General features: G+C 42.2%; 1 protein-coding gene across 3 annotated transcripts; it reads left to right on the forward strand.

The window, feature by feature from the left end:
- Window positions 1-160: 160 nt before the first annotated feature.
- On the forward strand, window positions 161-21326 carry ylpm1 (YLP motif containing 1). 3 transcript variants are annotated; one of them, XM_042094185.1, is made up of 21 exons: window positions 161-999; window positions 2452-2667; window positions 3593-3787; window positions 5273-5913; window positions 6696-9311; window positions 9438-9555; window positions 9755-9908; window positions 10127-10213; window positions 10403-10583; window positions 10761-10942; window positions 11344-11498; window positions 11634-11696; window positions 12044-12163; window positions 12424-12600; window positions 12907-12990; window positions 13087-13170; window positions 13568-13654; window positions 19110-19161; window positions 20000-20124; window positions 20416-20603; window positions 20848-21326. In XM_042094185.1, exons 1-20 carry the CDS (start codon window positions 424-426, stop codon window positions 20560-20562), a joined length of 6060 nt encoding a protein of 2019 aa, XP_041950119.1. In that variant the 5' UTR covers window positions 161-423; the 3' UTR covers window positions 20563-20603; window positions 20848-21326. The 3 variants fall into 3 exon arrangements, with proteins under 3 accessions (XP_041950119.1, XP_041950120.1, XP_041950121.1); XM_042094186.1 differs by having other exon boundaries at window positions 13568-13648; XM_042094187.1 differs by lacking the exon at window positions 2452-2667.
- Window positions 21327-22132: the final 806 nt, after the last annotated feature.

Raw genomic sequence — 22132 nt, forward strand, 5'->3', positions numbered from 1 at the left:
ACATGTGCGTATGCTGAAATAAATCATGTAACTTGCTTTGCTCCATGTATGCGCACACGGAGGGTATTGCTCCTGTCAGTCAGAGGAGGGCGCTCTATCATTAAATGTTACAGAGCCGTATCTGAAAGGTTAGCAGCAGTCTCGGATATGACGTAGAAAACGTATTCCTGCTTCCTGAAACTTTATGCAGAAAGAAACGCGTTAGCATGTTAGCACGGGGAAAGACCTGCTGAAGCGGGAAATATTTACAGTTAACCGATTTTCTTCTATTATAATCACTGCAAAGTAGGTTAGTATCGATTGTGTATGCATGCATACACATCTGTATTGAAGACAGGTAAAACAGTTGAAATATACAGGTTGTTAATTGGACCGGCTTTATGTGAACACAAAGGCCTAACGTCACGTTCGCTTTGGTGAAGCATGTACCCTTCGTGGGGAAATTATGGAGGTGGACATCCGCCTCCTACTAACGTTAACGTTAATCAATTTGATGCGAGATCGGCACCAGTAAGGGCCCCACCACCGACAGGAGGGGCGCCTGGAGGATATGGTGCTCCACCGGCGTCTAATTTTAACAGTTTACGGGAGCAACATTTGCAACAAATGCAACAACTGCAACAGCTCCATCAGAAACAACTGCAGTCGGTGCTTCATTACAGTAATGCTAGCGGTTATCCTGGAGGCCCTGGTGCCTGGCAAGAGCAAGGGGCTGCTGCGGGTTTTCCTCCGTCTGGTTCAGAGGCAACCACGAACTATCAACCAGAACCACCGAGAGGTCCACCTGGGTCTGCGCCACCTCAACCTCCGCAGCCTCCACAGCCCCAAGAAGAGGCGCCACCCAAGCCACCTGAGCCTACTCCTCCGACTACTCAACAAAACTATACTGCTCCCGGGGGCCACACGTCCAGTAATGAAAACAACGCTCCTAAAGACACATCAGCGATGACTTTTCCACAGGAGGGAGAGAATCCCGACTTCACATCGATGACATTACAGGTAAAGTTATGTAACGTTATACAGCAAAGTCGATTGGAAAAGTTGGTATTTGGACGCTTGCATATTTTGCCGTCCCTCTTTGTGAAAGCAGGCTCTTGTTATTTAGCCCAGCCTGTCATCTATATTGATACCTGGGTATCATATTAATAATCATCATCATGATTGGTATCATATTCATAATTTGAAACGTGCTGACCTAATTTCCTGTCGCTGAGTTAAAACTTCAGTTCAAAGTTCACTACATGTTATATTTAAAGAATATGTTCAATTAACATAACATCTAAATATGAACTGCTCTATTAACTAATTTAAGGATAAAAAGGAAACTGTAGTTATAATCTTCACATATAGCGGTAATGTGGGTCATATTTAATTTGCATGGTAGCCTGCCACTGATTGATGTCAGGATGACATGAATTGTCACACAAGGACAACATGTATTAAAATAAAAACATTTACATGTGACATTATTGACCATTGGGTCAGAGTTGATAGCTGCACAAATAATTGCAGCCTTTTCATTTGCTAATTGAATTAGATAAAAAACAAAATGGCGATTTCAATTTGATTTCCTTTAATCTTTCAGCCTGCTGTGACTCTCTCTCTATCTTAGTTAACTTATTTGACATAGTAATGAAATGAGAAGGCATTTCCTCCATGTGGTTTTATTGACGAAAATTGAGTACTGCCTGTATGAAAACCTTTTCTTTACTGTATTAATTGAGAAGGAGCCATTGAGACAAAGTGTGGGTTAAAACGAGTGCACAAACAATATTGAGATGTAATTCCAATCAGAAGCCCCCCCAAACACAGTTAAATATCATGTGGTGTTTTGGCTTATCTCTGAAGTCTGCTGGGTTTTATCTCTAAAGAGCAATACATTTCTCTGTAAAAAAAATAAATAATAAGTCTTTAATATGATCATTGTATCCAATAGGATTTCTCTCTTCCTGGCAGATTGCTCAGAGAATATGAATGGAATCTCTGGTCTTGAATATGCTGGTTGTTCAATGCTCTTGATCAGTACTCTGAGTATACATCCACCCAGCCAACCAATTTAGCATTATGTATGGTTTAATTTCCTATAATGTTAACATCAGTCTCTCTGACCTCAAAGCTAGCAAGGTGATGGTTACTTCAGCGGACAAAAAAGAGAAAAAGTCCGCTTCAACCAGGGTTTTCTGCTCCCACTTGTTTTTATTTTTCCGTGACGTTCTTCAGACGTTAAATCACTTAAAAAGGGTGATTACCCGAAACGTCACAGAAAAATAAAAACAAGTGGGAGCAGAAAACCCTGGTTGAAGCGGACTTTTTCTCTTGTTTGTCTGGTCGTTTGTTTGTCCTGCTCCCAGGTCAGACATTTGGATGTGCGGACTTTTAAAACTTACTCTTTGTACTTCAGCGGACCACATCACATGATGTCTGATCTTTTCATTCACCTGTCACACCTAGGATCAGCAACAGTTCTGGTACAAGCAACACCTCCAGAATCTGCAGAAGCTTAAGAATGAGAGGGCAAAACAGGGCCAAAGTCAGGGTCAACCTGCTGATAAATACCAGAAACCTGGCGAGGCACCGCCCCCCCCTGTCGAGCCTCCTAAGAATGCTCCGCCTCCACCTCCCCCCAAAGAAGAGCCACCGCCACCACCTCCACCTGAGGAACCTAAGGTAGAAAGGCCACAATATCAGATAACCTGACAAAGGTCTGCGCACTAGGGCTGCACGATTTCGGGAAAATATTAGATTTTTTTTATATATGACAGAATAATAATAATGTATTGACAGAAATTGCGATTTGATTTGTGATATAATTTTTGAAAGTCAAGCTTCAGTTCAATATTCAAAATTTTGCTTTTAAGTTTGCCCATTTCTAATTGGTGAGCGTGCCTAGTGCATGAGAAGAACAGCACTTCTGATTGGTGAGAATGCATAGTGCAGGAGAAGCACAGCACTCCTGTTAGATGAGCTTTACTGTCGGTCACACACGGAGGATGACATGAATATAAACAGCATAGATGTGACAAGATTAACCATTGGATGATCATGAGTAAAAAGTCTGCACACTGGAGCTTCAGTTGATAAGATGGTTTAATCACCACAAGTTTAACTTTTCGACCTCATTTGCCCTCCCTCACCTCTTAAGTCTCTGAGTCCAGCACCTACTTTAACCTCTGTGCGTGCCTCTTGCACAAATTTGGAAAGATTAACCATTGGGACAGAGTTGTGAGCTACACGATTAATTGCAGCCTTTGCAGTGAGCCAATTGCGTTAGTTCAAATTGCCATTTCGTTTAAAAATCAATTGTGTAGCCCTACTGCGCACCAAAATGTTGTTCGTAATAAAGTTATTACTGCAAGTGAAACAGACCACAATAGACATTTTGGCAATAACATTGAGGGTCCTCAAAATCTTTCTTTGTTTATATCCGAAGTCGAATTTAATGCAAGGAAATGCACATAACATGCTTGTACAGTATGATTATGGTCCTACCTTTAGTTTCTCTAAAGAAAAGGCCTGCGAGGTCTTCACCTTGTAAGCTTTCTAGAGCATGCGTTTCATTGATCATTTATGTACCTGTTGATTTCCCTCCCAGACCAACATCGCGAGCTCGGGGGACCCGTTTGAGGCAGCGCGCCTGCAGCAGTTGCAAGCGGCGGCAGCACAGTGGCAGCAGGCGCAGCAGCAGCGTGCCGCTCACCAGTACCAGGCGCTGATGCACGAGCACGCTCAGCTGCAGCAGATACTGCAGCAGTATCAGCAGTTCATCCAGCAGCCTGCGCATCTCCAGGTATGTGTCTTAACTGACTTCATTCAGTTCATTTTGGGTGACGCTCCTGTCCACATGGGCAGGTAATATGATATTAATATGTTTTTGTTTCTTTTAACTTCCATAAAACACTGTCCTGCAACTTAAACAAAATGCGGCTAATACACAGGAAATTACTGTAGATGTCCCCATCATAATTATAGGGTGGTGTATTTATGGAGCGTGATGGAGCTTTGTTCTGGAGTGAGAATGAGGCTGGGTGCATAAACTTTGCCTTGATGGGATCTCTGAAAACGGAGTTGTGAAATTACTCATGAGTAATAACAATATTCTAAGATTGATTCAAATTGAGATGTAAGGTTTCAACACGAAATTTGTGTAGAAGAATCCTAGCAAGATGGACAGGGTTATGGCATTTCTGGAATATCATGGAATTTTGATAAAGTCTATTCCAGACATGGGAAGTCATTATATTTGGGACGAAGTTGTGGAATACAATTTTGTTGTGATAGTTTATAATTTACTTGCAAAAATGCATTAATAGAAATACATTTCCACGTAGAATTGGTGTAACCTCTATCTGGTTATTAGCTTTACTGATTGCTAGAGTGGTTGTGGTTAGCCTAACTTTGTTTATCCCTTCAATGCCCATCTATTTATTCATCTTCTGCTACTAACAAAAGTCAAAGATTCTTGAACGCAATGCGGCTGCTCTTAAATCTGTGGTCAGTTGCCTGTATTATACCATTCATAATAGTGAATAGCGAAGTAAAAAAAAAAAAAATGTAACGACAGGAATGTCAGCAACAACTTAGAGTTTACTGGCCAGATACGAACAAAGATAGAGGAAGAAATATAAGGCTTAAAAAAAAAAGTGATGAATGAATGATGTTGTTGGCCACTGTTGTTGAAAATATTTGAAGATTCCAGCTGTGGCGTGTGTTGGTGAACATGAGATATGCACAGGAAATATTTGAGCTTGATGCCATTGGGTACACTATGTTTGTACCCACATGTGCATGTATGTGGTGTTTTGTGTATTACCACAGCTATTGTTACCGTCTATTCCAAAGTAGTGCCATTCGAGGCTGGGAAGTATGTCTACTAAAGAACAGTATATAAAACCTAAACTTCAAAATCATACATTGAATATTCAGTTGCCCAGAGAGGCTTGCGAACCGACCGACCATTAACCCTCCTCATAGATTTTTATGTAATGTACTACTATCAAGTTGTGGTTAAAGTAAGCTTATTATTTGTTGGCCTTTGTGGTTTGACTCGACATCTCTCCCACACAAACACCCAAGCACAATTTTGTATTTCTTGAGAAATTGAAAAGGTGGGTGGGGACACAATTGAGACACTCAAAACAAGTTTTGACAGCAAAAGTTATTTAAAAAAAAAAAAAAGAAAGAAAGAAAAAGAGTTGTAGAAAGTGTTTGCCTATAAGTTGATCTTTATGAGAAATGAGCTCCGCGTTCTTTCCCCCCCAATCCCTCGCTTCAGACCATGCCACTGGACATGCAGCTGAAACACTACGAGGTGCAGCAGCAGCAGTTTACCCCAGTGTACCAGGACTGGGACCGGCACTTTAAACTGTGGTATGAGCAGTTCCAGTCCTACCCGCACAAAGACCAACTCCAGGACTATGAGGCCCAATGGAAACAGTGGCAGGAACAGATGACCTCCACCGCAGCTCATTTGCAGGAGAGAGTCACGACCCTTCGAGCCGTGCAGCAGCAGTACGGCCCCCCTCCTGGCTACGGGGGCATGATGAGTCAGTATGGGCAGAGCATGCCGCCCCCAGATTCACAGATGCATCACCCACCTTTGCCTCCGAATGCAAACATGCAGCATTCGCCATCTGTTGGACCTCCTCCTTCTGGACCGCCGCCTGCAGGACCTCCCCCTACCAGTGCGCCCCCTGCTGGAAAGTCCACTACAGGACCTCCTCCCATAGGCCCAACTCCTGGAGCAGGACCGCCGCCTTCGACAACTGCAGGTCAAGCAGGTGTTTCTACAGCAACCACCACGTCTACACCCACATCGGAGTCGTACCAGACAACAGCAGCAGGAAATATGTCGGGCCCATACGGTAATAATAATGCTGGGCCTCCCCATCCTGGAATGAGACCACCTGGCCCAAGGTAAGGCATCTCTGTGATTGAGATGGTCTCGCAGAGCCAGGCATGCATCACAAGACACATCTCAGGACAACAACAAGGACATTTCATACAATTGAGGAAGGGGGAAATATGTATGCATGTGCCACAAGTATTACACCTTTATTGAATATTTTACAAGTAGTGCTATAAAGGAGAAATCCGACGAATTTTCATATAGATCTCCGTTTCTCGAGGTCACCAAGTACTGTCGGTACAAAAAAAACCCTAGCTTGAGTTTCTATAGCCAGCAACTAACGCAGCCAGGCAGCTACTGCGCTACACTCTGTGGGCATGTACATGAGAGCTCATGGAAATGACCCAGAGTGTAGCACTGTAGCTGCGTTAGCTGCTGGCTGTAGCAACTCGAGCTAGGTAAAACCAATTGTTTTTTTTGTTTTTTTTTTTCATACCGACAGTACTCGGTGACCTCGAGAAACCTCAACCTCAAGAGTATATTATAGACTAATGCAATTAATGCAATACATAAAGTAATGGTGCCATGAAAAGCGTATAAAGTATTTAAGAATGGTGCAAGTTCCAAAATAACAGCTAAGGTATCAAGTTTATAGGAGAGATCCGGCGAGTTTTCACATAGATCTTTTGCTGGATTTCTCCTTTAAGTTGAACAGTCAGCCAGTGGCCCAGTAGCAGTGGTTGTCTTCAGATGCTGTCTAGCTTTGTGAGACCATGATAATAATTTTTGTTGCAAATTAAGATCATTTTTCAAGTAATACATTTTAATATTATCTGTGAAAATGTTGCAGGTTTGATGGCCCAAGATTTGATCAGTCACAACACCAACGCTTTAATGCACCACCACCCAGATTTGATCCAAGACAAAGATTCAACGCGCCTCCCCAAGGACCCCCTGGTAGATTTGATTCACCAATGAGACATATTGCCCCTGGTTTTGAACGCCCCCCTGGTCCAAACTCTAATCCTTCAATGAGGTTTGAAAGGCCACCTGGCCCATCACAGAATCCACAAAATAGATTCGAAAGACCCCCAGGACCTCCACAGAATCCCCAAAATCGTTTTGAAAGACCTCCAGGTCCACAACAGAATCAGCAATCTCGTTTTGAAAGACCACCAGGTCCTGGACAGGGTCCAATGTCTCGTTTTGAAAGACCACCTGGTCAGGGTCCGATGTCTCGTTTCGAAAGACCACCTGGTCCTGGTCAGGGTCCAATGTCTCGTTTTGAAAGACCGCCTGGTCCAGGACAGGGCCCAATGTCTCGTTTTGAAAGACCACCTGGTCCGGGACAGGGTCCAATGTCTCGTTTTGACAGACCACCTGCACCTCAACCACAACAAGCTGGTATTGGTTCCCAAGTGAAACCAAATTCTGCTGCTCAAAATAAAGAGGAAAAACGTGAAACTACTGGATCGCAGCTCCAGCAGGCTGGATCCAAAGAATTAACATCTGAAAATAAAAGTGCGAAGGAGAAAAGCACAGTTGATGACACTCTGGCTGAGGATATTGTTGATTCTGGGAATGGGTTCTTCGTCCAGAACGACCCAATTCCGCAGACGTCACAAAAGGACACTCCGCAAAAAGCAGAGGATCCAGTCGTTGGAGCGAAAGACAAGGCTAAGGACGTTAAGGAAACTGATTCCTCCAAAAATGCAGTGTCAGCGCCTTCTTCTACTCCGCTAAAACAAACTCCTACACCTCCCGGTCAGGCACCCGGTCTGGCCAAAAGTGGTGTCAACAACGGGCCCCCTCCCAGACCTATGCCTCATGAGATGCCTCGCCAGCCTCCTCCAGGCCCTCCCCATGGCGATAATCAGATGGGTCATCCATCCATGGGGCGCGGGCAGCATCCTCCAGGTCCTCCGTATGGTGATCATCCAATGGGTCCTCCGCATATGGTGCGTGGGAGAGGCCGAGGGCAAATGCCAATGCCTATGCGTGGCAGGGGACGGGCCCGTGGTCGGGGAATGCCCGGCGGGCCAATGGGCCCACCACATGGATACGATCCCAACTTCCAGCCACAAGAAGAAGAGGAGCATTCTGGGTATGAGTATGAAGCCCCGCAAGAGCACATGGGTCACACGGGGGAAGAAGAGGTGGATTATGGGTGGGAGGATCCTTCGGCAGAGCCTTCCGGAAGGATACCTGGAAGAGGGCCACCACATCACGAGCAGGACATGTGGCTCCCAGAGGAGCATCACTTTGGCGAAGAATACTACGAAGAAGCAGAGGGTCAGGAGGAGGCTGTGGAGGAAGAGGCCAAACATTGGCAGGAGGCAGCAGAACCAGAGGCAGAACCGGAGTACTGGGAACAAGAGCAAGATCCATATTGGAATGTCCGAAGGCCCCCCATGCGTGGACGACCTCCATTCCCCCGCGGTATGCGCGGAAGGCCACCTCCGCCTCGAGGCTTCATGCACCAGGGTCCGAGGCGTCCGCCTCCTCCTCACCCTCCCCACATGGAGGGCATGGAGCATGAGCCTTACGGGCCCCCCCAGGGCTACAGGGGACCTCCCAGGGGTCCTATGGGCCCTCCGATGCATCGAGGGCCCCCTCCACGGGGCCACCCCGGCATTCGTGGCATGATGAAGCCGCGACCCCCTCCGCCACGAGAGATGATGGAGAGAGATCCACATGGACCTCCGCCTTACCACGACCCTATGGAGCACGATCCAGAATGGCCACCTCCACCACATGGCAGAGAGCCTAGGCGGATCCCTCCGCCGCCCCCGCATTCCATGATGGAGAGAGACTTGAGAAGGCCGCCACCCTATGGTCCAGGACACCCCAGGAGGAGGCCACCATTCCCCCACGAAGACCCAGAGGGGTTGTACGAGGAGCCCTACGAAGAGGAATATCCGCCGCCCGATGAGGGGTACAGAAGGCCGCCACCTCCACCACTGGAGTTCATCACTCGAGACTATGAACATGGCCAGGAGGACTACTATCCTCCACCGCCTCCGCCCAAAGACTGGGAGATGGAGCGTGGTGGCAGGGAGTATCCACCCTACCCGCCTCATGGGCCACCGGAGCGCATGCGAGAAGACCGGTGGTCAGAGGGAAGAGAGAGGCCGTATCCTTACGAGGAAGAACACGGTAGACCTGATTACGAAGGGTCTGGTTATCCAGACGAGCCTCCGTATGGTGGCAGAGAACCTCCTTACCGTGGCCAGCCAGACTGGGAGAAGCCCTTGCCAGAAAGAGTTTACCCTCCCATGGAGCCGAGGAGGCCTTCGTTCGAGGCAGGCTCAGAATCCAGCATGGATATCCCCCCGCAGCCTCCCCAAGCAGGGTCGGATCCAGCTCATGAGCAGTCTTCTCCAAAAACTGCAAAGGGTGTGCTGGCACTCTCTCAAAGACAACACGAGATCATCCTGAAAGCAGCACAGGAGCTAAAAATGATCAGGTATTTTATCCTGATATATATATTATGTCATTCCTCTAGATAAATTGGGGGGAAATGTCACCCTGATTACACAATGTAACACAGCTGTTGTGATCACATCCTCATAATAATACCTGTGGTCAACAGAGAGCTCCAAGAATGTAAAGGCCCTGTCGGAGAAACTGCCGCCCCCGAGGTCAAGACTGAACTACTACCTGGTCTCCTTGGGCTAGAAATCCCACCTGAAGTCAAGACTGCCCTTCAGGTAAGCCAATAGTTGTTATGTGTGAATGTTTGTGGCTCTCATATCTGTGTGTAGCTTTTGTGTAGCGTAAAGTGTATAAAATTAATGATTTAATGCTGGATACGCGTAATGATGTAATGTGTTGGATGGTCTTGAACTGGATGGTACATTTGCATTGTATTCCCTTTGTAATTGTATTCTCTTCTTTCACCTTGACTAGTCCACAGGTCTTTTGTCTGAGACTGGACAGGCTGGTGGAGGGAAACCAACCTCATGGGAGTATGGCCACCCACCACCAGAAAGTGGTTACCACCAACAACCCCCACCATCTAAACCCATCATCACTAAAACGGTGGATTATGGACATGGGCATGGTAAGCAGCAAGCTTTATGAAGATGACATCACCTTTAAGTGCATTTGTAGTAGCATTGAAATAAGCATAAGGAAATGTCTTTTTTTTTTTTCTGGAAGTACAATCCTGGAAGTATATTGTTTGCTTGAAGGTCTAAGAGGTAATCTGCTAATGTTGTACCACTATGTTTTTACTTTTGGCAACTTAAATATGCCTTTTTTTTGTTGTTTGCATTTCAGAATCTGGTGCGACAGTGGAGCGCATGTCTTATGGCGAAAGGATTATCCTGAGGCCTGACCCTTTGCCTGAGAGGACATTTGAGAAGGGTAGGCCTAGTTGAAACATGGTGCTATCTGCATTTTCCAGTCAAAAGAAAAAAAAATTCCTGCTAAACGCATGCAATATTTTTTTTAGAACGGGTCATAGAAATGGTGATGGAAAATAAGTATCTCTGTATAAGGGGAAACGGCACGTGTTACTTGTTACTGAGGAGACATCAATGTGGCTTTCCTCAGAACCGCTTGGCCCGAGAGATCCCTATGGCCCGAGAGATCCGTATTTTGACAGACGGAATGACCCTTATATGGAACGGCGGGAATGGAGTAGAGAGCGGGAGCGAGACCCCTACAGGGAAAGGCCGGTCTTAGACCACGAGAGAGAACGGTTCGAACGGGAACGCTTCACCAGAGATGACCGGTACGTGATTCTGTGTTGGTGTGTGTGTGTGTGTGTGTGTGTGTGTGTGTGTGTGTGTGTGTGTGTGCGCTTTTCACGCTGATTCTCTGCGATTCAGGCAGCGTACAGTTACTGTGATCCTGGATGCCGAAGCTTACTCATAGGTCTGCACTGTTCCGTTTGTTTGTTTCGTCACAGGCCACCACCAGGGCCCCCAGGTCGCCCCGGCTACAGAGATCGGGAGCGTGAACAAAGAGAGAGAGAGGGGCGCAGCAGCCGGGACCGAGAGCCTTACGGCCGCCCACCCTACGACAGGCCGCCATACGAACGAGGCCCTGAGCGGTTTGAGCACGGGCCCCCAGGCCCTCCGGGTTATGGAAGTAAGCACAAACTGCCAGCAGATTTATTTAACAAATGGGCCATCCATGCCACAATGACAAGTTTTTCCATTGAGTTTTCAAAAGATTTTACATCCATAGAACTTATTGTTTTGAGAACTTATCCTCATTTACATGGATTCAAATCAGTGTTGTAGTAGCCAAGGTATCGGGTTTCTTTTTTTTTCTGGCTCGCCCAGGGTCAAACAAAGTTAGAAGTGTGAAAAGTGCAGAGTAATATTGGGGGAAGCTGTTAATCAAGCCTTCGGTGTTAAGCTCCAAAAGCAGTTTCATATTTTGTCAGCATAATGCATCTTTAATGTTTAGAAGGTATGGTCCAAGGAGTTCCCACACCAAACGTGTTGTAGCTGTGTGTGTGTAATACTAATATGCTCTGTTTCCAGATGACCGGAGGAGCTACCCCGATGAGAGACCACCTGGCCCACCTCCCTCCATGGCCCCTGCTCCCGGCCCTCCCCCCCGCGCCGAGAAGAAGCCTGAAACCAAGAACGTGGACGACCTCCTCAAGCCACCTGGCCGATCAAACCGTCCAGACAGGGTGACTGTCCTTGAAAGTCTACACATGTGCATACACATCCACAAGCACAGACACAAAACCGAAAGCCTGTATGGAATTCTTGGTGGGTCGGTACCTGTGTGTTTGTTACTCATGTCCTGGTCTTTGCTTCTACAGATTGTCATTATAATGCGTGGCCTTTCAGGAAGTGGTAAAAGTCACGTCGCAAAACTGGTTCGGGTGAGTGCCCGTTTTTTTTTTTTAAATTCATCATCAGCTTGTGACTGTTTTAGACATTGGCCTTATGTTTGTAGGGTATGTGATCACTCGCATAATATGCCAAACATTGCCATGGTCAACTCCTACAACAACAGCAGTGCCACACAACACATCACTGTTCAGAAACAATGAAGCAGTGAAATATAATTACCTAATATTGAATAGTCAAAACGTTAAAAGACCTGTATTTTGGTTATGTTTATGGTTATGGGATTAACCAGGCACCTTTGTCCAAAGCGAACATTTTTATTTAAATTGTATAGCTTAGGGACTATTGAATGCTTACATTTGTTGATGATTTTCCATAGGATAAGGAAGTGGAGTGTGGTGGAGCACCTCCCCGTGTCCTCAGTATAGACGACTACTTCATGACTGAGGTGGAGAAGGTCGAGAAAGACCCAGAGAGTGGCAAAAACGTCAAGAACAAGGTCTGTCCATTTCAGCCTCTGACCAGTTACATACTGAAGTGTTTACTTGTGCCAGGCTGACGCCAAACAGATACCATCTTTGTCTCTAGTAACCAGAGTTTGAGGTCTGTGTGTCCATAGTTCGAGGTCTATGTGTCCATAGTTCGAGGTCTATAGTTCGAGGTCTATGTGTCCATAGTTTGAGGTCTATGTGTCCACAGTTTGAGGTCTATGTGTCCAGAGTTTGAGGTCTAATCACAAATTCATTGTGTTTTCATAAGGTGCTGGAATATGAGTATGAACCAGAGATGGAGGACACTTATCGCAGCAGCATGCTGAAGACCTTCAAGAAAACACTCGACGATGGCTTTTTCCCTTTCATCATCATTGATGCGATCAATGACAAAGTCAAATACTTTGATCAGTTCTGGAGTGCAGCCAAAACCAAAGGGTTTGAGGTGAGTGGTCTGTCTAGATTTCAGCCAGCCGCACACCAGCACTGACATGACTGTGGAGTATTGATCACTATTTTGGTTCTTTTTCCCCATACAAAAATAAACATGACTCGTAATCAACACAGCAGCAGTAGCTGAACATGTCAGTGTTGGTTTGTGGGTTTTAATAGAAAACAACTGTAAAAAAACTGAGTAATCATACATGATTGTCATCATGTTTGTGTAAGTGTGTGGTCACATTTACAAGGTAACATTTTGGTAATTCTAATCTTTGCTTAGAAAAACTTACTTTGCTTTGTTTTCTTGCAGGTGTACGTGGCTGAAATTGCAGCAGATAACCAGACATGTGCAAAGAGAAACATCCATGGACGGAAGATGAAGGACATCTCAAAGGTGTTTTTTTTCTGCCCAAAAGCAGTACACACATGTACATATGTAATTGTTTTACCCTTTCTCACCTCCTGTTTTATATATTTATATTTCCTTCAGATGGCCAGTAGCTGGGAGCCAACACCTCGTCACATGGTGCGACTAGATATCAGGTCCCTGTTGCAAGATGCAGCTATTGAAGAGGTACTTGTAATATATAGTCATCATCCCCCAATATGGTCAATGTTTTGGACCAAACACAAACTTTCAATGGCTGCTCTACATTAATTAAACAAATATTTGAAAGTTAGTGAGTGAATGCTTGGGAAAAATGCTAATTTACAGTGCACATGTTTTGATACACTGATCTGAAAAAAAAAACATGAGTTGCTTGTTTTAAACTGGGAACTCTGCTTTATTAGCCATCAACCAATACTTGGTTTCCTAAAGGCACTCACTCACTCTCTAAACTCTGTATGGGTTGTATTGTTGTCAAACCGCAGCCTCATCTTGGTTTACGAAGAAGAAGAAGAAAAACAAGCTCTTTTTGACTGATTTTGCCAGCCATTTTTCTGTGGAAATTAATCATTTTGTCTCCAAGGTTGAAATGGAAGACTTTGACCCTTCTAAGGAAGAACTGAAGACCGAGATGAAGAAGGAGGAGGAAGAGGAGACCGACCTGGTAGGGGTCCGTCACTTTTTTGCATGTATAATGCTACTTGCTTGTGTCATTGCATTTCTGTTCATGTGTCCACCATTGTTGTGTGCCCATCCTGCATATTTGATAATAATGAATTGTTTCAAAGCAAAAGGCTTGAGTTTAAAAATCAAACAGCAGGAAAATTTGGTTTAAAACAACAACTGAACATGCTCTTGTGGACAAGCGGTATCCAGTGAACATTACTCATGTAAATATTAGTCATTATTTTTAGAAGATATTATCTCAAACACTGTAAGTTATAGTTATAGTTATCATAGGCCTTCTTAGGTAATGAAAGGGAGTTTCTGAACTTAACAATATACTGAATGAATGAATGATTTGAAATAACAAAAATTACACATGGGTCATTATCAAAAAAAAGTTTAAATAGGCTGAATTGTAGCCATATTTTTAAATGCTGCTACTTGTACTGTGCATAAACCTGCACTGCACTTCCATGTGCATTGTGTGTCGTCATACTGTTACCATTTCATAATACTGCAAACTAAAACAATAACAGTGGTGAATTCAGTTCCAATACTACCTGGCAAACGCATGTTATCTGCCAGACATTGCTGACATTTTCCCCTGCAGATAATTGATTGTTGTAATTACTCTTCATGTGTAAAGAACCAGCTTGACCAGCAAAATCTAATCTTACCCTTGAGTCTTGATCTGTGCTGGCAGGTGTTTCTGTCAGCAGCGGGTCAGCCTGAAGGGTCACTGACCATTCATTTGCACAACCTTATTTGTCTGTGGCCTTTGACTCACATTTGGGTCAATTTCCAAGAACAAAGATGGATACAAAATATCACCTATGGTGATCAACGGAGTGTGGGGCAGGGTTTGCACTGAAACACACTTCAGTTGTGTCAGTAGCAAAAACAAAAAAGTAAAACTGTGTCATGGCAAGAATGAGGCCAGAAATCCACAATGCTTCCATGAATCGGTAATCTAAACCATAGTACTGCTCTTGGTCAACTGAGGACCCCCCTTGCTATGAACATTAAAATTGATTGGTATAATTTTAACAAAGTATGTTGGCAGGTCTGAAGGACCTTGGAGTAAGCACTCAATGGTGCTGAGCATAAGTCAGAAAACAGTGTGAAATATGTTCCACCTGATCTATACCTTTTAAGCATGCTTTTCAACATCAAACAACATTTAAACGGCCGGAAATGGAAAGGTTGGTTTACAGTGAAGTGAAGACTGACTGGCAAATATTCTGTTGACTGATAGCTGGCACAGTTGAAAAAAGGGCATTGTGTGAGAGACCGGTGTAAAACGTATGTGATTCTGCCGTTGAAACCTGTTGAGGAGTACGGTCACAAATATGTGATTAGAACGTTCGCGAACCGAGAGTTCCGCACTATGATGCAACAATTACCCTCAGAGATTTTCCCCATAGACTGTATAAAGAACACTGAAACTATAGATCGTTTGCGTAGAATTCTAAAAGGAACCAGGAAAATAATTCACTCCTCAACAGGTTAATGCGTTCCATATGGTAAGTTCATCTTATAGAGATTCTTTAGTAGAATCACTGGTTTGATTCACATTTTTTTCAACTGTGTTATTCAGACTGAAACATTATTGTCGTTTGTCGAGACAAGCACTTCCTATCGGTGTAGTATGCCAAGGTTGGTGATTTGTTAGTGTGTTGTCGAAGCTAGTGATTCTTTCATTTACTTTTTCTGGTGGAAACGGCAATTATCAGATGGTGGGTTATGGTTGAAAACCACCATAAAGCAAGGCAAATGAGTGGTGTTGTTGGTTTATAACTTATTAGCAAAAATGCTTAATAAATTGGTACAGAAAGAAGCTGTATTCGTACTGAAATTAAGGGAAGTATTCAGGAACCCCAAAAAAGTATTCTACTGTGTGAATCTTCCAGTAAAGTAATGCAGAATTGTATTACTATTCGTTTAAACCAAAATTCCTTGTATATATTTTTTTGCCTTCCAAGTCTCTCTACTGGCACCTGTTTTGCATTGTTGTTCACCTCTTGTTCATCAACAGCAGAGACTAAAATTAATTTGTCAGAAAAAAAAGCTCATATCTTTGGTTTACTTTTTGAAACTAGCTCCAACCTGGTTTAATCTATGTTTTCAGTCTAATTGACTGGGTTAGTTTGCACCAGAGGAACTGGAATAAAACCACTTTTTGCAAGTGGTCTTAGTCCAGTTGAGTCTAATTGTGCGGTTCTCGTGTGCATAACGAACAGTTGTACCAAAAGGTAACACACTTTTCAATGTGATTGAATTTTTATGTGAAAATTGGGTTTTTATGTGATATTGATCTAGATTTTAGATTTAGCAATGATAAAATAAATAATCAATCAGCATTTGATTGTGTTGATTAGGTTTAGTTATATTTTCAGGTTCTAACACTGGGAAATAACATTGAAGAAAATTATAGGATCTCAGGCACTCAACACTACAAATGTTCATGCAGTGCAAATTATGCAGTCATTCCTTGTTATCACCATGGTTATAACTAGAAATTGGAAAAAACAACAACTGAATTGTCTTGGTAAGTCCCGTAAATCAATGGGCCCTTTACTTGTTCAGTTCTGTGTATCATTTCATCACAACGGTCAGATGTCATGGGTAGAAATGCCCTGCGTAACATTGTCCAGCTTTTCATTTGTCAACACTACTGAACATAATTCATTTTGTTTGTGTTTATAGTTCTTGGCAGATGATTTTATCCAAAGCGACTTACAGTGACATCAGTGTAAACATTACATTAACATTGAAATGAACAGTTTGAAGTAAAATCATATAGCTTGAATAAAACAATACTAATATTAGTAATAGACTACATACAATTTTACAGAATAATAATTTAACCCATAAACTATAAGAATAATTAATTAGTTTAGCAGTTTTATTTATTTTCTTATTATAGTAAAAAATAAAGCAAAAAACGAGTTCAGAATCACCTAGAAATCAATAGAATGTGAAAAAATAGCCATTTTGACAAGAAGTCAAACCACTAAGCTCTGTGTGGTCCAGATATCCAATGAAGTTATCTATGCTAGTAAGACCCCCCTGCCTTACCACTCTACTAATATCACTTTGTACCTCAAAAGACGCTGGAGTCAATGTAGCGAAACCAGCAAAGTAAAGATGTCGTCATCACCAGCATGTCAGAAATGTTTTTTTTTTGTTTGTTTTTTATCATTATAATCCCACTCTAGTGGCTAAAATAATGACTTTAAGCAATTTGTGTCATAATAAAGTGATGCAACACTTAAAAGCTATAAAAGCTATAGTGCCTCAATCCATTTTCAGAGTGCTAGACTGAATTTACAAATTGACTTGAGTTACCATGGCTATCCTGTAGTTACTATCAAAAAGTAACTCAGTAGTAAGCCCATTGGTTAACACTTCTGCTGTTAGCTAGCTCAAAAGCGCAAATTCTTAAATGCAGACCTGCCGATCTGTTTGCCTTATTAATATTTACATTCAAATACATAGTCGCCTCTGCCACCTTAGTCAAACGTATGGACTTCCTTATGAATAGATAGGTGATAGACAATGTGTTTTAAACTCTTTAACATGGAAGTTGAGAATTACAACATCAAAAAGCTCTGAAATGTTACCTTGTGTTAAAGGTCAAATAGTTATTATATAACACTATTGTCTAGTTACTCTTCTTTAACTTCAGAGTAAAATTGGGGATAATTGTCAGCACAGCGTCACACTGGTATTTCCATTTTATTTGGTAATCCACCAGTGTAGTCCAGGATAGCAGTTAAACATTGCTTCAAAACTTCATAACAGGATTTGTTTACTGCAGAAATATACTTTATAGAATAGATCTAGAATAGATCTCACACTCTAAATGCCAACCTACAATAAAATAATCTGTTTTCAGCTCAGTGCTAAGTGATGACATGAATAATGTAGCTTGTTGATGCTTTTACTTAAAAAGTAAATTTTTTTCCCACCCCTAATATTTTATTTGTTTAGTTTGTTTCCCAACTGGCTTTCAGGCAATGTGGAAAAATTCCTATAGTCAGAGCTTAAAATGGTCTGCCACTGTGCAGGAAACCTTTCATGGACGGGGTTTAATATTTGAAAATACTTCTATGTAGTGATTTTGGAGTGAACTTCAGACACAGAAATGTCTTGTGCTTTGAGCCCTGTGTACTGTACTGCCACCTAGTGGCCAAGTTTCCTAGAAGACCGTTTGGTCAGTGTGGTAGATGATTTTAATGCAGAGCTTCACCCTCTCTTTGGCTATAGTGCTACCTTCTCTTTGGATGTACCATTTGGTATAAGGACATAGTTGTCTTTTTTTACCACAACTGCCAATAGACCAATTTCACAGTGTCCAGGTGTCCGGCCTCATTGATGTTAATGATACCTTAATTGGCAGGGTAAAACGTCTTCCTGTTTCAGCCTTTCCTGTGGACTTTTCTTTTGCTGTCTATGGGACAGTGCTCTTCCACAGGAAGTTGATTTACACAGCGGCCCCATCTTGTGAAATGGGCTAATTGTCAATTAATGCACAGACCTTTTAAGTACTTATTTAGTTCAACTTTAAAATGTTAAATAGTTTTGTCATCAATGTACATTCTGTTCATTCAATGTACATACTCAATACTTACAAAGTTTTAGTGATATTTTTCCTAATTTTCCCGGAAGACATACCACTCCACTAATAACTGGCCTTAATTTAATTTTGTCAAGCAGTCTTATGTCAATTGCTTTACAGTTTGTTGTACAACCTGACTAAGCACCACCAATGCAAATAACAAACTGTGATGATGCAAGTTCATCTGTGTAATACCAATAATTTTATTCTAAGACTTCTATCTAAGATTCTAAGGCCCACACTACTCTTAGCATGGGAACTTGTCTTGTCAACAGGTAATGATTATTCACAAGACCATGCAGAACTGTATTTGCTCATCATTGGCCAACATCACATGATACAAAATGTTGTTATAGTAATGCTGCGATTTAAATATTTAATTTACTATCACATACTGTATAAGTGGACCTGTTTTGAAATATGTATTGTTCAGTATTCCTGATACTACTTTAAAAAAAAAAGACTAAAAAACACTATCTTAAGAAGAGCTTCCTTTTATAGGTCTGTACAAGTTGATGATGTAGTGTCCAATGTTCATTTGTGTTATTGTTTCAATTATATTGTGCTGATCTAAGGCTGCAACATTGCAAGACCCGTTGGTCTTCTCTGTTGGTTGCATGCTTAAATGAGATGGATTTTGTCTTCATTGACACCATTTCTGATGGTTATATTTGACTAACTTGTATCTGTTTTCAAGCCTTCTGCATTCTCCAAACTCAGGAAGTTCCAATTGAACCCTTCACCCTTCTCCTGTCTTTATCTTTTCATATCTGTCTCCCCATCTCCTTCACTTCTGTTTTCCCTGTTAACCATTGAAGTCTCTCTCTGTATAATATAGGGGTACATTCCAAAAAGCAAATGGGAGATCGACACATCTGAGGCGAAGCTCGGTAGGTGTTCACCATATCTGCAACTCTTTTGACACACGTGTAGACACTTCTCTCTATCACACAAAACTATCTCCGTCTCTCTCTCTCTCTCAGACTCTGTACCTTTCCCCCTCTTGCATCTGTATACCTCTCTAGTAATTGACATATTGCAGTATTTCATTATGATCATATTAAAAAGTGATTACTTATCGTAGATAAATATTCCAAACTTAATTTGGTGATCAATTTTGGAATGCCTCTTTTAAGTAGCTTGCAACCTGGGTTGGTTCTAGGTTGCAAAGGAAGCCTTCATATACCAGTTATTGTAATGATGTGAATGTTTTTATAATTGTAAACATTTTCCGAGTTATTCAGATGATCAATGAAGCCAGATTCTGTTAGTTCTCTAATTTGTCTTTTAACCACACACAACAAATTAGAGTGAAATTATATAAATATATATATATATATATGAAATTAATTTCATGAGTATACACAGGTCTTACAAATTGAACCGTTTTTTTTTTTTTTATTATTATTAATTAATTTCTTGATTTTTAACACAAACTACGACTTTTAAATATCTTTACAATCAGTGATGTATGAACAAACATGTTATTTTAAACTATTTCAGGGACCATTTTGTTCCAACTTTTTCCGTTTGGTCATTGTTTTTTTTACAAACTCTCCCAACATCCAGAAGGAAGGCAATATTAAAAATCAGTGGAAGCACAGCAAACATAGTTCCTTGAGTTGTCAAGCCCTGTCTTAGGCATGGGTGTGAGAGATTTATGCAGAAAACATAGCGAGCTGGAGCTGGACGCAGCAGGTGATGACGTTGGCAGCACTCTTTTTCCAGACAAGCTGGACGGCCTGGTTGGTGGGAGCAAACGGAAGCGCGAGTCTGATGTAGCAGGCATAGAGGACTTCCTTCAGCTCCCAGACGACTACGCCACGCGGATGTCCGAACCCGGAAAGAAGCGGGTAAATATGTTCTTGCTGCCTTCCAATTTACTTTGGTCACAGTCTCACAGCTCTTATTCTCGCCGTATAACCTTTAATAAATGTCCTGCTCCTGTTTAACTTATTACACTTTAAACAACTGCCATTCGCTACAATGGCAGGCAAAGTAGGAGGCTGTGTTGCTTTAGTGTTGTCCTATATGACCTCATTGTCCATACTGTTATACGTACTGCTGAGCGGAAAGAAAATTTAGTCATATTCTTGGTGTCCTGTTTCCCGTTCATCATGCCACTGGTCTGGTTTTGGTCCAAGGTGCGATGGGCGGACCTGGAGGAGAAGAAGGACGCCGACCGAAAGCGCGCTATTGGCTTTGTTGTGGGCCAGACCGACTGGGAGAAGATCACCGACGAAACCGGACAGTTAGCCCAGCGAGCTCTTAACCGCACAAAGTATTTCTGAGAAGAACATTTCGTTAGTCTTTGCACACTTTTGGCACACAGGTAATTAATCCTTTTTGCTATACTTCTAAGTGACTTCTTTGTAAAGGTGTGATTATTGTATTGACATATGGATTTATTGTTATTTGTTGTGAGAAATAATAATAGTGTTCTAGAGTCTTTGTTTTCAGATCCTTTACCCGTTAAATTGATAAACATTTGGTGTTTTCTTAAAAAAAAAAAAAAAGATTAAAACATGTATTGCTTGGGTGCCTTGTTTCAGCTGAGTTTTTCTTCTTTCTTTCAGATAGTCATACCATGAATCTACAGATTTCTCTTCTGTTCTTTGGTGGAGTAAGGAATGCTTCCCCCACCCTGTTACTGTTATTTAACATATTGCTGAAAGAGAAGAGAGAAGAAGATACTGTCTTTGGGATCCACCAGGGAAGGAGGAAAAGAAGACACTGTTAGATGTGTTCCATCTTTTTGGTGTTTCTCATGAATACTCACGGTGATTTAACTCCTGCGCCAGGAACTACATCACTAAGTTTTCATGTTGCCTGTAGCTCCACTTGTATTTTTTATACCTTGTATGTATTCCCAGCAGAATTCATGCTTTGTTTTAGTCATTAGATTTGAATAAATTAAACCCTAATGTGAAATGTCACACCTTGTTTTATTTTTCCTTTTAAAAAAAATGAACTGTGTTTTGTTAGAAAATGTTTGGCCTCAGTGTGATTACTGGGACAACTGTGGGAATATATTAAAAAAAATAAGTTCTATATATATGTTTTGTATAACTTTTTTTGAGTCATTAATAATGCCTTACACTGATGCACAATCAATACTTTGCCTGAAAGGACACAAACTCCAGTGTTGTTTCGTACGGTAGATTTGCTGAAGTGCCGTGCATTCTACTTAGCAAAAGCTACTTTCGACTCCGTACAGCGTAACTGTAGAGGTAGAGTAAGCAATGTTGACTGAAGTTGCGTTTTGTTCATGTTTATGTTTAGCAGACGCTTTTGTCCAAAGCAACTTCCATTATAGTGCATTCGGAATGTGTTCACATCGCTTCACTTTTTCCACATTTCGTTACGTTACAGCCTTATTCCAAAATGGTTTCAATTTTTTTTCTTTCTCAAAATTCTACACACAATACTCCATAATGACACCATGAAAAACATTTTTTTTAAATGTTTGCAAATTTATTAGAAATAAAGAACAAAAATATAATATGTACACTACAGAAGTATTCACAGCCTTTGCTCAATACTTTGTTGTGGCACCTTTTGGCAGCAATTACAGCCTCACGTCTTTTGGAATATGAAGTAACAAGCTTGGCACACCTATGGCCCATTCCTCTTTACAGAACCTCTCGAGCTCCATCAAGTTGGATGGTGAGCATCGGTGCACAGCCAATTTTCAATCCCTCCAGAGATGTTCAATGGGATTCAAGGCTGGGCTCTGGCTGGGCCACTATATAGAACATTCACAGAGTTGTCCTAAAGCCACTTCAATATCTTGGCTGTTTGCTTAGGGTCGTTGCCCTGTTAAAAGATGAATAGTCATCCCAGTCTGAGGTCAAGAGCGCT

This window comes from Alosa sapidissima, chromosome 6 (assembly GCF_018492685.1).
Source record: "Alosa sapidissima isolate fAloSap1 chromosome 6, fAloSap1.pri, whole genome shotgun sequence".
In the NCBI taxonomy this organism is placed as follows: domain Eukaryota; kingdom Metazoa; phylum Chordata; class Actinopteri; order Clupeiformes; family Clupeidae; genus Alosa; species Alosa sapidissima.

Coding starts and splice junctions, on each gene's coding strand:
- ylpm1 (XM_042094185.1), top strand. CDS start 424: ATGTACCCTTCGTGGGGAAATTATGGAGGTGGACATCCGCCTCCTACT. Junction 9,556..9,754: donor AAGTCAAGACTGCCCTTCAG/GTAAGCCAATAG, acceptor CACCTTGACTAG/TCCACAGGTCTTTTGTCTGA. Junction 12,991..13,086: donor AGATGAAGGACATCTCAAAG/GTGTTTTTTTTC, acceptor TATTTCCTTCAG/ATGGCCAGTAGCTGGGAGCC.